Below are 14,379 nucleotides of genomic sequence, written 5' to 3' on the forward strand. Positions count from 1 at the left end.
TATAAGTAGGACATGTCCTTGATGCCCCCTACCACACCAAGTTGACTTCAGATTGACACACAAGGTGAGCAAAATGCACAGACTTTTAGTCTCCTTATTTGGCACCACCTATGCATAAGATAACCCATAACATTCTGTGCCAAAAGCAGTAGAACAGATTAAGAAAACCCATCTGTTGTATTCAGGAGCCATAAGCACACAGCCAAGGCATTTCTGGTTTATTGAACTAAAGATTGTCTCACCTGTTGATATGCCATGTTGAGGAACAAGTAGCGCTCTGATCTCCTCATGGGCAAGCAGAGGCTGTACACCACATGCACAGCTGCAAAGAAAAAACTGAGCAGTCCAAGCTGCTTTCGACACTGGAGCCAATTGTCCAGCCAAGGAGGAAATCGCCGATACTTAGTCCCATAGTAAAGCTGATAAGCAGCTGCAATAAGTCCTGATAAATACACTAGAGAAAGCAAAGTGATAGCAACAATTGGAAGAGTCTTGTTCACAATCTCAATGGGAATCTTGTAAAAGTCACTCTGCTGATTTCTCATGTATGGATGGATGACATCTCTGACAAAGGAATAGATGAAGAAAAATGTTGCCAGGCTAATGGCAATCACTACAGGCCCCTTCCACAGGGTGAACAGTCGCAGAGGCAGGTTTTCAATCTCCCTTGAAGATGACAATGCCCCCAAATCAATAGGAATGAAACCGAGCTGACGGGCAAGCTCAATAACTTGATGGCGAGCCTGAACATTGTTACTGCATATATAGACCTGTTGGGAAAGTCAAGGGAATTGTCTGTAGTCAGAGAAGGAGACTCAAAGGTAAAAAAAACCCAACAAAACCCACCAAAAACCTTAAGGGCCTCCAAATCAAAACACAACTGCTAAAACAGTACACTTTATCCCAGCTTATATCACCCAGATGACAATAAAATCACATAAAAATCTAGCCAAAGTGCAAATATGCACACTGATTTAGCAACAGAGTAAACAAAATAAAATTGGCTTTTTCTTGGATTTAATAATGGTAATCTGTACACTGAAACCTGTCATACTGAAATGTCTACAGGACTGGATTACCTTGAAGCAACAGCTAAAAGCATTTCAGAAAATTCCAAATCTCTCAAAAATACACGAATCTTGAATGATGACCCTTAAACAACTATAGCATACACAGAATGAGAAGCAGCAAACTGTGTAATCTTTCCATGGGTAACAATTTTAGCTTAATTTCACAACTCACATTTCCACAGAGTTCAGATTTGAGTATTTAATAGAAAAGACAAAAACTAGCAGCTGGATAAGAACTTGTTCTAAAGGCCAGTTTATTATTCACACACAGTGAAAGAAGTGTACTGCTACAAAGTACTTCAAGGTTCCTTTAAAATTTACAGTGGGCTATAGTTTGCTCAGGACTGTTTGCTGATCATCTGCATTGAAGCAATATGATCTGTTTTGACTGAAGTGAATTATTTATAGTGTTGTGCTATTCTGAAAAGGGATAAAAGAAGTATGGTGAGGTTATTTTTTAAATTATGCTAATTCCATATTAATTTCATTCCATTTAAATCTACCTGAAGTGCCAGAAAACTCAATTTAGTCTCCAGCAGTCATGCTACAACAGTTATGTATTTCTCAGATTTCATAAAGCTGTGAAGGACTGGATGCTTGCACAGGCTTAAATCCTTTATATCACTTCAGCAAAACATGAAACACATAAAGGTGCCTTTTCTATATGCAGGATGGATTTGCAGAACATACTGTGGAGGAATTTGAACATGATGTTCCCAAGCAGGCCTGGATCAAATGAATGATCACTTAGAAACATATGAGCCTCCTTCTGTTCCCTCATATTCATGGTTTTGCGGCATTCTAACAGCTAGGTAAGTTCTTTCAATCACTTTGCTGCTACATTGAGTGCAAGCATTTTTACAACAGCTGATTCCTGAGCTCTGGGATCAGGACCTCAGGTTTCTGTGCATCTTTCAGTAGCTTACCCCAATGCTGTAACTAAAATACACTGGAAAAGACTGTCTCTATCCTTGTATTAATCATAAGGATACACATGAACATATTTCCGACAGAAAACATTAAGACCCAACTCTTCTCCTCTGTCTGTAGTCATCAAAAGGTCAATTGTCTACTCTAAGCTAGAATCCACATTTCCTCTGCAATCTTTAAAGACAAACGGGCAACACAGGGAAAAAACTGGACCACTTATTTTATTTGTCTTACAGTAGGATGAACTAAACTCTGAAGGTTTTATTGGCTACTATAACATAAGCTAAAGGCCCAATATTTTGGACATGTTAAGTCAGGCAGGGTAAATCTCATGAATTCTGGCTGTTACATTCAGTTCCTGTCATTTTCATCTTACAAATAAGTTAAATACAAACAAAAACATTTACCTGTCTGCTGGCATCCTTTGGTCCTAACTGCAGTGACCATGCTGAAATGACGTTGAATCCTTTGACAATTAGGGAATCGGGAAAAAGTGATGCCAAATACTCTGCATTGGAGTCTGGATATTGGTCTACTCTTGTATTATTGCTGACATCAATCAGAATTTTACCAGCAAGTAAATGTTTAAGGTCCCACAAAGAGGTGTAATGTTCTCTGTGTATGGCTACAAAAATGATGTTTGTTTTAGCTACTGCATCTTCATGGTGAGTGACATCAACCACATGGGGAAAGAAGTCAGCAGCATGTTTAGGATTTCTACTTCCTATGACCACGTGGTACCCACATCGGATAAGTCTAATTGTCAATGACTTAGCAAAGTCTCCACTTCCAATGATGGCTATTGTGACCTTATTGGCATCCTTGATGCCATTGGCAACATTTGGTAGAAAAGTTTCATTGAGGTTCTTGGGACTCCCCATCATAGAGATTGATTCCATACTTCCAAGACACCAAACCTACAAAGATTTCTTTGGGGGAAAAAAAAAAAAAAGAGAGGAAAGAGAAGAGAAGAAAAGAAAAAAGAGAAAACAACAGAAGGAAAAATCAGCATCATACAATTTTATGAGACCTCAAAATCCATTAACATCTCTGAAAGCAAAATCTTTGGTTCTAAGTTTCATATTATATTTTCTCCTTAAACAAGTATGTGCTAATCAACTTTGTCTTGCAATGTGTCACTAATAGAAGGAGAAACAAGAAACATAAAATACTTCAAGTACTTCAATTATACAGTTACTTAATTAAATAACAGTTTTTTCATCTTCTCCTATTTCCTATCTTCCACTGCCCTGGAATACTGGACCACAAGATAACTTTGTACTCCTGAAGCCTATGGTCAATAGAATAATGAGAAGAAATATGTTAAGAAAATTGGAAAATAGTAGAATGTAGAGAGCACTGGCCTGTGATCAGCATGAGGACAGTGAGTACATGGAAGCTGAATTCCATTAAAAGTTTATGCAGGTTATTATTGTGATATCCTCTCCTGGCCATGAAGGAAGAGATGCAAAAGTCTCAAACCTACAAATCGTCATGGCTACCACCATGACAAACATCCTCACCTGCCAGCCTGGAAAACGGGCTGCCCATGTGGCTCCAATGGCAAAAACAACAAGGGAAATTACAAGACCTCGTCATGAGATCACTAATGACATTTCTAGGTCAGACTTGTAGGCCTGGCCATGGATGTATAAGGATTAACTGTGGATGCAAGGGTAAAGGATTCAAGACCATGAGTCACAAATATGCTTAACAGAATTTTCTATCCAGGGAAGTAAGATAAATCCTGGAGACAAATGCATGGGACAGCCTTCCATAAAAAGCTAATGGCAGGAAGTGACAGATTTCATGCAACAATAAAAGGAAAGATAGTTTTAGGGCTCAAATTGAGTGTAGTAAGGGATGTTTTGAAGAAGAGCAGAAGCTAAGGCTCGCAGAAAAATAAAAGAAATACTGTTATATCCTTGGTCACAGAACTGCAATAAAGCTGTAACAAAGACATTAAAGAACAACAGAACAACCCTCAGGAGGCAAGTCTTCACATGAAACCACAGTTATGGCATAATTAGATCTGCACTGTTGTGGGGGGTTGACCCTGGCTGGAGGCCAGGTGTCCAAAAAGGTGCTGCTCTATCACTCCCCTCCTCATGGGCTGAGGAGAGAAAATACCACTAAAGGCTCATGAGATGAGATAAGGACAGGGAGAGATCACTCACCAGTTACCACCACAGGCAAACCAGACTCTACTTGGGGAAATTAACTGACTTTATTACCATCAAAATCAGAGGAGGATAATGAGGAGTAAAACAAATCCTAAAAACAACTTTCCCTTCACCCCCTTAACTTTATTCCCGATTCTCTACCTCCTCCACCTCTGCAGTGCAGGGAGACAAGGAGTGGAGGTTATGGTCAGTTCATCACATGCTGTTTCTGCTGCTGCTTTCTCCTCAGGGAGAGAAGCCCTTCCCCTGCTCCAGCATGAGGCTCCTCCCACAGGAGAGTCCTATACACACTTCTCCAGTGTGAGTCCTTCCCACAGGCTACAGTTCTTCACAAACTGCACCCTTCCACAGAGTGCACCCCTTCAGGATAGGCTGCTGCAGTGTGGGTCCCCATGGGGTCACAAGTCCTACCAGGAAACCTGCTCCAGTGTGGACTCCTCTTTCCACAGGTCCATGCCAGGAGCCTGCTCCAGTGTGGGCTTCCCATCCACCTACACTAGTGTGGGGATCCTCCATAGACTGCAGGTGGATCTCTGCTCTACCATGAACCTCATGGGCTGCAGGGCAACAGCTGCCTCACCATGGCCCACACCAAAGGCTGCAGGGGAATGTCTAACCCAGTGCTTTGGGTACTTCCTCCTCCTTCTTCTTCACTGGCCTTGGTGTCTACACAAGTTATTTCTCTCACATATTCTCGTCCTCTCTTCTGCAGCTGCAATTACTTTTTTATTCCTTCTTACCTATGTTACCCAAGAGGTGCTACCACCATTGCTGATGGGGTTGGCCTTGGCCAGCCATGGGTCCACCCGAGACCCAGCTGGCATTGGCCTCACTAGACACAGGGTCTTGCAGCTTCTCACAGAAACCACCCCTACAGCACCCCTCCCCATCCTGCTACCAAAGTCTTGCCAAGCAAACCCCATTCAATTGTAGAACAGGAATAAATTCTGAAAATTAAGAAAGCAATGAGGAAAGGCAGGCTAAGAAGGAGCAAAAAGAAACCACAAGGTTGCTGTCTTGGGAGCAGTCAACAACAGACCACACAGAACCTTTTCCTGAGCCACCATCCAAGAGCTGATATGATGGTAAATAATCACCTGTGGGGGACATTACCCACCCACTGGCTATAAATACAGCATGTGTGGTGAAAACCCCCCCACAAATAAAAGTAGCTTTGTGTTACAGAAATTAGAGGAAGCTACTAGAAGAATGAGCACTTTTCATTTCAGCTTTGACTAGAAGTTACAAACTCACTGAAACTGGACTCAGAAGTTAAAGACAGAAAGCAGTATGTGAAAGCAACCACAAAGTCAGTACTCAAAGAAAAGATTCAAACAGTGAATCCTTCTGGCAGAGGCAGAGCATGAAGATTTTTATGCATACACTGAAAAAAGCATTGACTTTTTCCTTACTATGTGACCTGGAACATATTTAACACATGACCAAACTACCAGTATTTCCTGTATCAGGAGGGGTTCACACCCAGGAACATAATGAGAATAGCTGTATTTTCATCAGATAAGAGATATATCTGGATATGACAGAACATGTAGGCTTTCACCATGTGATTACAGGGGCCCATTTCAGTTCATGCCATGTAACCAGAAGGTGCTGCAAAACTTTGAGATTGAAAGGGAACCACCATAAGGAAATGGGCTACCAGTACCATTTAACCATGCTGCAGCCCACTTTCAGTTTTAGTCCAAAGAATCCTTGGGAGAATGGGCACACAGGACTTGTAACATGATGAGTTGCTCTGGTGAGCTGAATTTGGCCTGCTGGCCAAAGTTTCTCACTGCCTGTTCTAAGGAAAATACAGTGTGAGTAACAGAATCAAACTGACAGACTTCATAAAAAACCCTGAGGGAATAGGCTGACATGACTTTTAGACAAGTAATCTAAGAGATGTACAAGAGCAGAGAGCTAGCAGTTACTGAAAGGGACTACATTAAATGTACAATAACAATTCAGAGGCAGAGCGTGTAAGACTGTTTGTAACTTGCAACAGGGAGCTTTCGTGACCTGAAAAATCACACAAGAATTTAAAAAAAAAAAGTTTGTGTGCATGGCTAAGGAGCAGTATAAAAAGATAAAGAGACAGTGCTATCATGCATGGATAAGATCAGAACAAGGATACTAAGAAGTAAGTTTGTAACTAGTGAAGAAGATAAATGGCAACAAGTAAAAGTTCCATAAATACAAGAAAAAGACAGAAGACAGAAGGCAAGGTTTGTAACTTCAGAGGAAAAGGAACAAGTTATAAGTCATACAAAGTAGGACAAATTGTTAAATGTCTTCTTTATTTCAGCCCTCAGCAGAAAAGTTAACTGTGAATAGGTATTCAAAGAATTCCTTTTACGGGAAGACAGACGGCGAGGTCAAAGTGGAAAAAGGTACGTTAAGAGTAAAGGATAAAGATAAGATAAAGATTTTCAAGTCAGCAGCCACTTATCAAATCAGCCCTCGATGCTTAAAATGCTGAACAAAATGACATTTTCAGAACCACGGAGATGACAACACAGGCAGACTAGCACATATGGCTAAAAGAAGGGAGGAGGACGACTAAGGAAAACAAAGACTTGTTAGCTTAACTTCAGCCCCTGGACAGATTTTTCATCAAGTTATTGTGCAATCAATCAGTAAATAAATGGGAAGATAAGAAGCAGCTGAGGTGGGTTGTTCAGGAACAGATTTCAACAAAACCAACCTTCTTTTACAAACTACCTGATTTCAGAGTTACAAAGTAACAAAAGTGACACAGATTTGACATATGCTCTTAAATTACCTAAGAGAACATCACAGAGCTATGTCAACCAGATGGTGACACACGTGAAAAACTGCTCCTGGAAAAAACCTACTGGAGGAGAAAACCGAACCAACGCAAGCCGGGCCACTGGATTTATGACCCCCCGCTCGGGCGGGCACTTACGGGGCGCGGGCTGAGGCGCGGGGCTGGCGGGAGGCCGGGCGCGGGCCGGTGCCCCCTGGGCGGGCTGGCGGGCAGCAGCGCGGTGCGGAGATCCAGCCCGGAGCAGCTCGGCGGGGCCCTAGTCCGGGCCGGCATCTCCAGCTGCAACGACAACACCGCCCGTGACAGCAGCCGCGGCCCCACCGCCCGCCGGGCAGAGCCGGGGCAGCGCTGCCAGGCCCGCCCGCCGCGGGGCGGGGCTCGTCGGCCCCGCCAGGTACCGGAGCGCCCCGGCGGCTGCCCGAGGCCGGGCCGCGCCGCTCAGCGGGGCGCCGGCACCGCCAGAGCCTGCCCGGAGACGGGGGCAGCCGCGGCGGAGCCTCCGCCACCGCGATGGGCAGCAGGGAGAGCCCCGCGGGCAGCGGCGGCCGCGCCAAGGAGCGCCCGGCGGGGATGAGGCCCGTCCCGCCTCGGCCCCGCTCACCTCCGCCCGCCCGCCAGGAGCGCCGCGCCGCCGCTGCTCCTCCTCGCACTCGGGCCCCGCAGTGCCGGGCGGGCGGGAGGCGGCGCCTCTGCCGCCGCTGCGACCCGCCCCTGCGGCCGCTCCGCCACCGCCGTCACCCCGGCCGGAGGCCGTGGGAGCCTTGGTGGGTGACGAGTTGACCATGAGCCAGTGTGTCCTTGCGGTCAGGAAGGCCAGTGGTATCTTGGGGTGCATTGGGAAGAGTGTGGCCAGTAGGTGATCTTCCTCCTCTGTTCGGCCCTGGTGAGGCCACATCTAGATTGCTGAGTCTGTTCTGGGCTCATCAGTGTAAGAAGAACTACTGGAGAGGGTCCGGGGAGGCAACAAAGATGATGAGGGATCTGGAGGATCTCTCTTATGAGGAGAGACTGTGGAGCTAGGCCCGTTTAGTCTGAAGAAGACAAGACTGAGAGGGATCTCATCAATGCATATAAATATATCAAAGGTGGATGTCAAGAGGGTGGTGCCAGGCTCTTTTCAGTGGTGCCCAGCAACAGGACAAGGAGCAATTGGCTTAAACTAAAACACAAGAAGTTCCACCTCAACATGAGGGAAAACTACTTTACATTGAGGGTGGCAGAGTGCTGGAACTGGCCACCCAGGGAGGTTGTGCAGTCTCCCTCTGGAGACATACAAAACCCACCTGGATGCTTTCCTGTGTAACCTGCTCCAGGTTACCCTGCCTGGGCAGGGGTTGGTTAGATAATTTCCAGAGATCCCTTCTAACCTTAACAATTCTGTGTTTTCTGTGACAGCACGGGGGGTTAGTGTGGGGAAAGAGAGGGGTGTGGATGGCCCTGCAGTGCCCTCAGCCTTGGCCACGGTGGTCCAGACCCAGCCCCTCTGGCCTTCACAACATTCCCAGCACAGGCAGAGCTGGATCTGGGGTGCTGCTGACACAGGAGCAGCTGTGAGCAACTGGCTGGTCCCCAGAGGAGCTCATGGCCTGGAGGGCAAAATACACCTCCCAGGCCCTGCCCTGCCTCAGCTGCCCTGGCCCAGGCCATTCTTCAGCAGGAACCCACCACCAGCCGCCTTTCCTTATCCTCTCCTGGCAGAAGGGTGCTGCTGCAAACAGTGCCAGCTGTAGGGCTGTGGGTGAGGAATTGTACCATTGTATGTCACAGAATGGCAGGGTTGGAAGGGACCCTTAAAGGTCACAGAGTCCAACATGATTTGTTGCAATGAGCATGAGCATCTTCCACTAGATCTGGTTGTTCAGAGCTCTGTCCAGCCTGACTGAATGTTTTCAATGATGAGGCATCCACCACCTCTCTGGGCAACCTATTCCTGCATTTCACCACTCTTCTCATGAAAGATTAATTCTGAGGGAGTGTTGGGTGTCCCTGCAGCCCAGAACAGCTTCCCAGGTGTGGGTAGTGGGGAGGTCACTCCCCATGTTTGCTGTGTTCCCAGTATACTCTGCACAGATGGAAGTTGTGCTCTAATTTCAGTGTTAGATGAAATGAGAAACACATGGTTCAGCCACATAAAAGCAAAGCTGAGCCCCAAGATTTGAATTTCATGTTGTTTGATATGGAAATTTTTAGCGGAAGATAAATGGAGCTTTTCCCTGAAAAAGCGTAGTTTCTGATTTTAATATCTTCTGACTTTCCTAATAAATTCTACCTTTCAATAAGCTATGCTATATCTATTACAAGGTATAACCCTCAATCCTTTGTTTTTAATGCATTTCAAACTGACCAACCCACATGAAAATGTGTCTCTCGTGTTGCAGCAAAAACTGATGAATGCACAGGTAGTTGAAAAGAAGCCATATAATGACACTGAAATACTGAAGGTAAGTTTTCATCCTTTGTCTGTGCATGCTGACTTGTTTCTATAGTGCATTAACCGAGGACTTCAGCAAAATGAACCATGCAATTAATTCAAACATTTGTTTCCATATATAATCATGGTAACTATGCTGTAGAATTTGAAAATATGACTGGGACACTTTTCTGTTGTAGTTCAGAAGCCATTCATTCCCCTCCCTGATTATTAAATAAGTAATATTCTTGATGTTGGAAACATGTATTTTTAAACTGGTTTTTTAATGTGGTAAACAGGTGCATGGAAATTGTATTGCTTGATTTTCCAAACTGCATTTTTTGCTCTCAGACACTGAGGACTGAGTTGATACTCCACAGAATAAAACAAAATGGTGAATCCATTGACAGACTACTCAGAACTGATTTGGTGCTTTCCATGATGAGAACTAGCATTTCAGCTCTTCATTTTCTTGTTCTAATATTCTCCTTTGCTATTGATTCAAAAGTCATTAGCCCAGGCTTATTTTTTGGTAGCCAGTCCAGCTACAATTGTATGAACTCAAAAATTTTAGTCCAACTAACTAATGTGTCAAAAGAAAAAAGCAGAATGGCTTTCCTGCTTTATTTTTGGCTGATTCTCTTTATGTGCTACTTTATGTGACTCCTGTTACCAGAAAAGTATTTACATGAAAATGGGCATTTGAGTCATGTGCCTCAAAATGATAATGTATCACACAAAATCCGAGCAGTCACAGTCTTATAATTCTTAATTTATTTGAATTAAAGCCTTAATAAGAAGGCTATAAATTGGAAGGTTTGTCATTACTTTCCTGCGGGAATTTTTTTACATTATTATTGCAGCATAAAGTCTTGAACAGAAGACTCCGACCTTTAGGACATGATGTGCTTTATCTGTGTTGATTTTTTTAGGAGGGAGCTTTGTTCTTACACAGGTACATGATTAACGATCTATGATTTGTTACCCGTTTCTTGAGCAGCTGTTTGGCCTGTGAGTGCTGTCTAGCTGCGTTTTCATGGGAAAGTGTCACAGGTTCTGTCCTGCAGCCTGCACTATGTCGGGTGTGCCAGCTCTGACCCTGGTCCTTCATTCCTAACCCACAACCCCCTGGGTATCATTCAGTGTAATTTCTCACCTACATTGTTCATTTCTTCTCCAGTTGTTTCTCCTCTTGCTATGTGCAAACCTACCTGACTTTAGCCTTTGGCACAGGGGTAAAGGAGGGAACTTTCGAGACATGGTCATTTACCAGGCTATTGAACAGATACACTAACTTGGTATCTAGTACATTTAAAAATTAAAATCAAGGCAGTTTGATGGATTTAACTTGTTCTCATTATTTCCTTCTACATTTTTGAGGTTTTGTAGTTTGAAAATTCTTGTTTGAAATTGGGACTAAAACAACCACAGCCTCCCTTCCATTGCTGTGTAACTGATGTGTTCAAACAGGAAAAGCATAGCGGGCCCTGTTTTGCATGGAGATTAGCATGAGAGCAAGGGTATATAAATACCTTTTATATATTTAAGCTCTCAGCAAAATTGGACCATGTCTCTTTAGTGAGAGGATGAAATTGGATAGTTACAGTTTTCTCAAATGATTTACAAAGATCTATGGTCAGCATAGTTGTCAGATACCCTGTTAAATGACTACCTTAAACAATCTGTTAAAATAGCAGATTATTTTCTCTTTGCAGGTGTTTTTCTTTTTTAGCAAAGTCCAGGGCAGCATTATTATTCCTTCCTTTAAGGGATATAACATAACAAAGGATTTTCCAAATGGCAAATGGAACAGATATTCTGGTTCTTCCTCTTGGCAATGGGAAAGCAAAGCCCTGGGGATTTCCTTGTGGCAAGAGAGTGAAAACAAACACATAAAATTTTGCTTCCTATCAGGGCAACAAACCCAAATACAATAATAAGCATACTACGCTCAACACAGCTAATTTTATAACCTAGCAGAAAAATACAATGTTTCCCAGCCAGGAACATTTAGACCAACTAATTTTTTCTTATGGCAGCCTGCAATGACTCTAAAAATAAAACTTATACCTCTTACCCATTCTTTGTAAGGATGAAATGGATCTGAGAGATACGTCATTGTTTACTTGAAAAAAGGTGGTTTTATTTGTTGAAATAAATATACTATTAAAAATACCACCACCTTAGAACTAATTAAACAAAGTACAGAAATGAATGGTAAACACCTCAGCTAAAGTCTCTTCTCTTCCTTCACTAATTGGATTTCATCAATTTGTGATGTCCCCTTTTCACTAACTGTTCAGGTATCACTACTTCTCTCAGACCTTGTAGGGTCTGAATTTCAGTAGTCAAAAGCAAGGATAGAAGCACAAACTGAAAAAATGAAAACCATTTATCTATTCGTTTGAGAAAGAGAGGAAAAGAGTGGAGAGAAAAGAAAAAAGTAGTAAAGGAAAGGAAAAAAGAGAAAGAATGAAGGAAAGAGAAGAAATGCCTTTATAGAGCATGTTTAATAAGGTATAGTTGAGAAATACTGGCAAGTCATGTGAAACAAGACAAGGTATCTCTTTCTTCCCAAGAGAAATTACAAATTAAGGGTGATTCACCCAAAGTAGAGGATTATTCTACCCCCTCTTCTCCCTCTGCCAAAAAAAAAAAAAAAAAAAAAAAAAAAAATCCAGGCTTGCACTTCTATTTCTAAGGCAATCCAAGTAGAAAACCAGTGAGGGTTGTTTCTGATTTTATGATCTATCAGATTAATTTTATTCACCAGAGAGAAGTGGAAGGAAGGAAACCTTTCCTAGATTTTTCTGACTGTGATTTTCCATAGCTGTTGTGATGACCAGTTGAGGGGTTTCAGGACCTTTGTTCTTGGTTTCATGTGGAGAACAAAGTCATGTGTGGCCTTTCCACTTCTTGAAACAACATTTTCTTTGTGGTGTAAGTAACAGAAGGTCAGAATTTTTTTTCTTGATTTGTGGCTGCTCATCTTAAAAGGTATCTACAAAGTGAGACAGTAGGTTCTAAAAGTGTGATCTTTCCCCAAAGTCAGGGGAAAACCAGATTATGTTTATAATGCAAACAATTGCATCCAGACCAAAGTTTTCAATCAGTTGACTTCTTAACCAAGAACAAACATACCTCCTTCCTAGTGAAGCATAGATATTGCAAAACTGAAAAGCTTATTCAAAAGACAAAAATACTTGCCTGAATACTAAAGTAGCTGAGGGAAGCGTAGGCTGGATTGTGGCTTGGCCACCATTTGACAGTCTAAGACTACTGTGTTTTACTTTTTTAGCTCCTTGATTTCAAATTTCTTTCACAAAGTTGCAGATCACAGGCTTTTCTTTAGAGCAGGAGAAGTGAAAATCAAGATCATGGATGTTTCAGGTTGGAAGGGATCACAGTGGGGCATCTGGTCCAACCTCCCTACTCATGCAGGTTTATCCTAGAGCACATGGCACAGGATTGTCCAGATGGTTCTTGAGTATCTCCAGTGAGAGACACTCCACACCCTCTGTGGACAATCTGTTCCAGTGCACGGTCACCTGTACAGTAAAGAAGTTCTCCCTCGTATTTAGGTGCAATTTCCGGTGCATCAGTTTCTGACCATTGCTTCTCATCCTATTGCTTGGAACCACCAAGAAGAGCCTGGTCCATCCTCGTGGCACCCTCCCTTCAGATACTTATAGACACTGGTGAGGTCCCCTCTCAGCTGTCTCTTTTCAAGGCTGAACAGGCTCAGCTCCCTCAGCCTTTCCTTGTAAGAAAGATGCTCCTGTCCCCCAGTCATCTTCCTAGCCCTCTGCTGGACTCACCCCAGGAGCTCCACTCTTCTGTTGTACTTATGAGCCCAGAACTGGACACAGCACTCCAGATGTGGCCTCACCAGGGCTGACTAGAGGGGCAGGATCACCTCCCTCAATCTGCTGGTGATGCTCTTCCTAATGCACCCCAGGATACCCCTGGCCTGCAAGGCCACAAGGACGCTGCTGGCTCATGGACAGCTTGTTGTCCAGCAGGACTCTCAGGTCCTTCTCCTCAGAGATGCTTTCCAACAAGTCAGCTCCCAGCCTGTACTGGTGCAGGTACTACACCGTGTAGTGTGTATCATCATGGTGGTGAAAATGCAAAAATATTTAACATGTAAAATATTTGTAATCTCATTATTACATGTACCTTGTCATAGATTAGGTCTTCAGTTAATTGATTCTGAACATTTTGTTTCACTGAATGGGATCATGCTGGCTGTGTAAAATATTCCCTGACAAACAAAAATGAAACCATAATTCAATATCAACTTAGCACTGTAAAAGGAAAATCTGTATGTTTATAGAGCAGTGGAATATTAATTGAGTTCCCAGTCCTGTAAAGAATTATGTAGTTAATTCCACAGATATGAACTGAGACCAAAGAGTTGCTACAGATCCTAAGAGTTAAGCAATTTTTCACTATCAAGGCAATAGCTTTTTCTTTAAGAATTTGTCATTCCTAACATATTTGTTTTCCAGCCATGAAACTTAGAGGAATGTATTAGTCTGAGTGATTTACCCTTGATGTAAGGGAACATAAGAGACCATACTTGGTCAGACCAATAGCCTGTCTAAACCACTAAAACATGTTCAAGAGCAGCAAAACAAAATGCTGTTTAAGGAGTGTGCAATCTTGGCCACTGTATTTTGTACTCTCCTCCCAAATCCGTATTTACCCTAGTGATGTCATAGGGTACATACCTACAAAGCCCTTTTGGTGTTGCTTTAGGGACTGTTGTTTCTGGATTTGTCTAACCTCCTTTTGAACCTGCTGATTCTGTTTGTCTCCACAGTCCTCTGTGGCAGCAAGGTCCAGAATTTGTTCACTGCAGAAAGATGCATGTTCTTAATCAGTTGCAAACTGATCTCCTAACTATTTCTATTGAATCCTCTCTATTCCTGGTAAGGTAGATTTGGTGAAAAATAGTTCTGTGCTTATCTTGGTCACTGTCTTCAATATTTT

General features: G+C 43.0%; 1 protein-coding gene across 19 annotated transcripts in view; it reads right to left on the bottom strand.

The window, feature by feature from the left end:
• The window catches only part of LOC116445715 (metalloreductase STEAP2), an 81,407-nt gene extending 73,756 nt beyond the window's left edge, over nucleotides 1-7,651 (bottom strand). For 4 of the 19 annotated variants that reach the window (XM_032112682.1, XM_032112692.1, XM_032112744.1 and 1 more), the window contains exons 1-3: nucleotides 7,113-7,341; nucleotides 2,408-2,929; nucleotides 243-770 (exon numbers count right to left, since the gene is read on the bottom strand). In XM_032112682.1, coding sequence (XP_031968573.1) covers nucleotides 243-770; nucleotides 2,408-2,899 — 1,020 coding nt within the window. In that variant the 5' untranslated portion in view covers nucleotides 2,900-2,929; nucleotides 7,113-7,341. Of the gene's footprint in view, nucleotides 1-242; nucleotides 771-2,407; nucleotides 2,930-6,968; nucleotides 7,088-7,112; nucleotides 7,343-7,575 lie in introns of those variants that run through there. The other 15 variants (XM_032112664.1, XM_032112656.1, XM_032112793.1 and 12 more) reach the window with 9 other exon arrangements.
• Nucleotides 7,652-14,379: the final 6,728 nt, after the last annotated feature.

The sequence above is a fragment of the Corvus moneduloides genome, chromosome 1 (assembly GCF_009650955.1).
Source record: "Corvus moneduloides isolate bCorMon1 chromosome 1, bCorMon1.pri, whole genome shotgun sequence".
Lineage (NCBI taxonomy): Eukaryota > Metazoa > Chordata > Aves > Passeriformes > Corvidae > Corvus > Corvus moneduloides.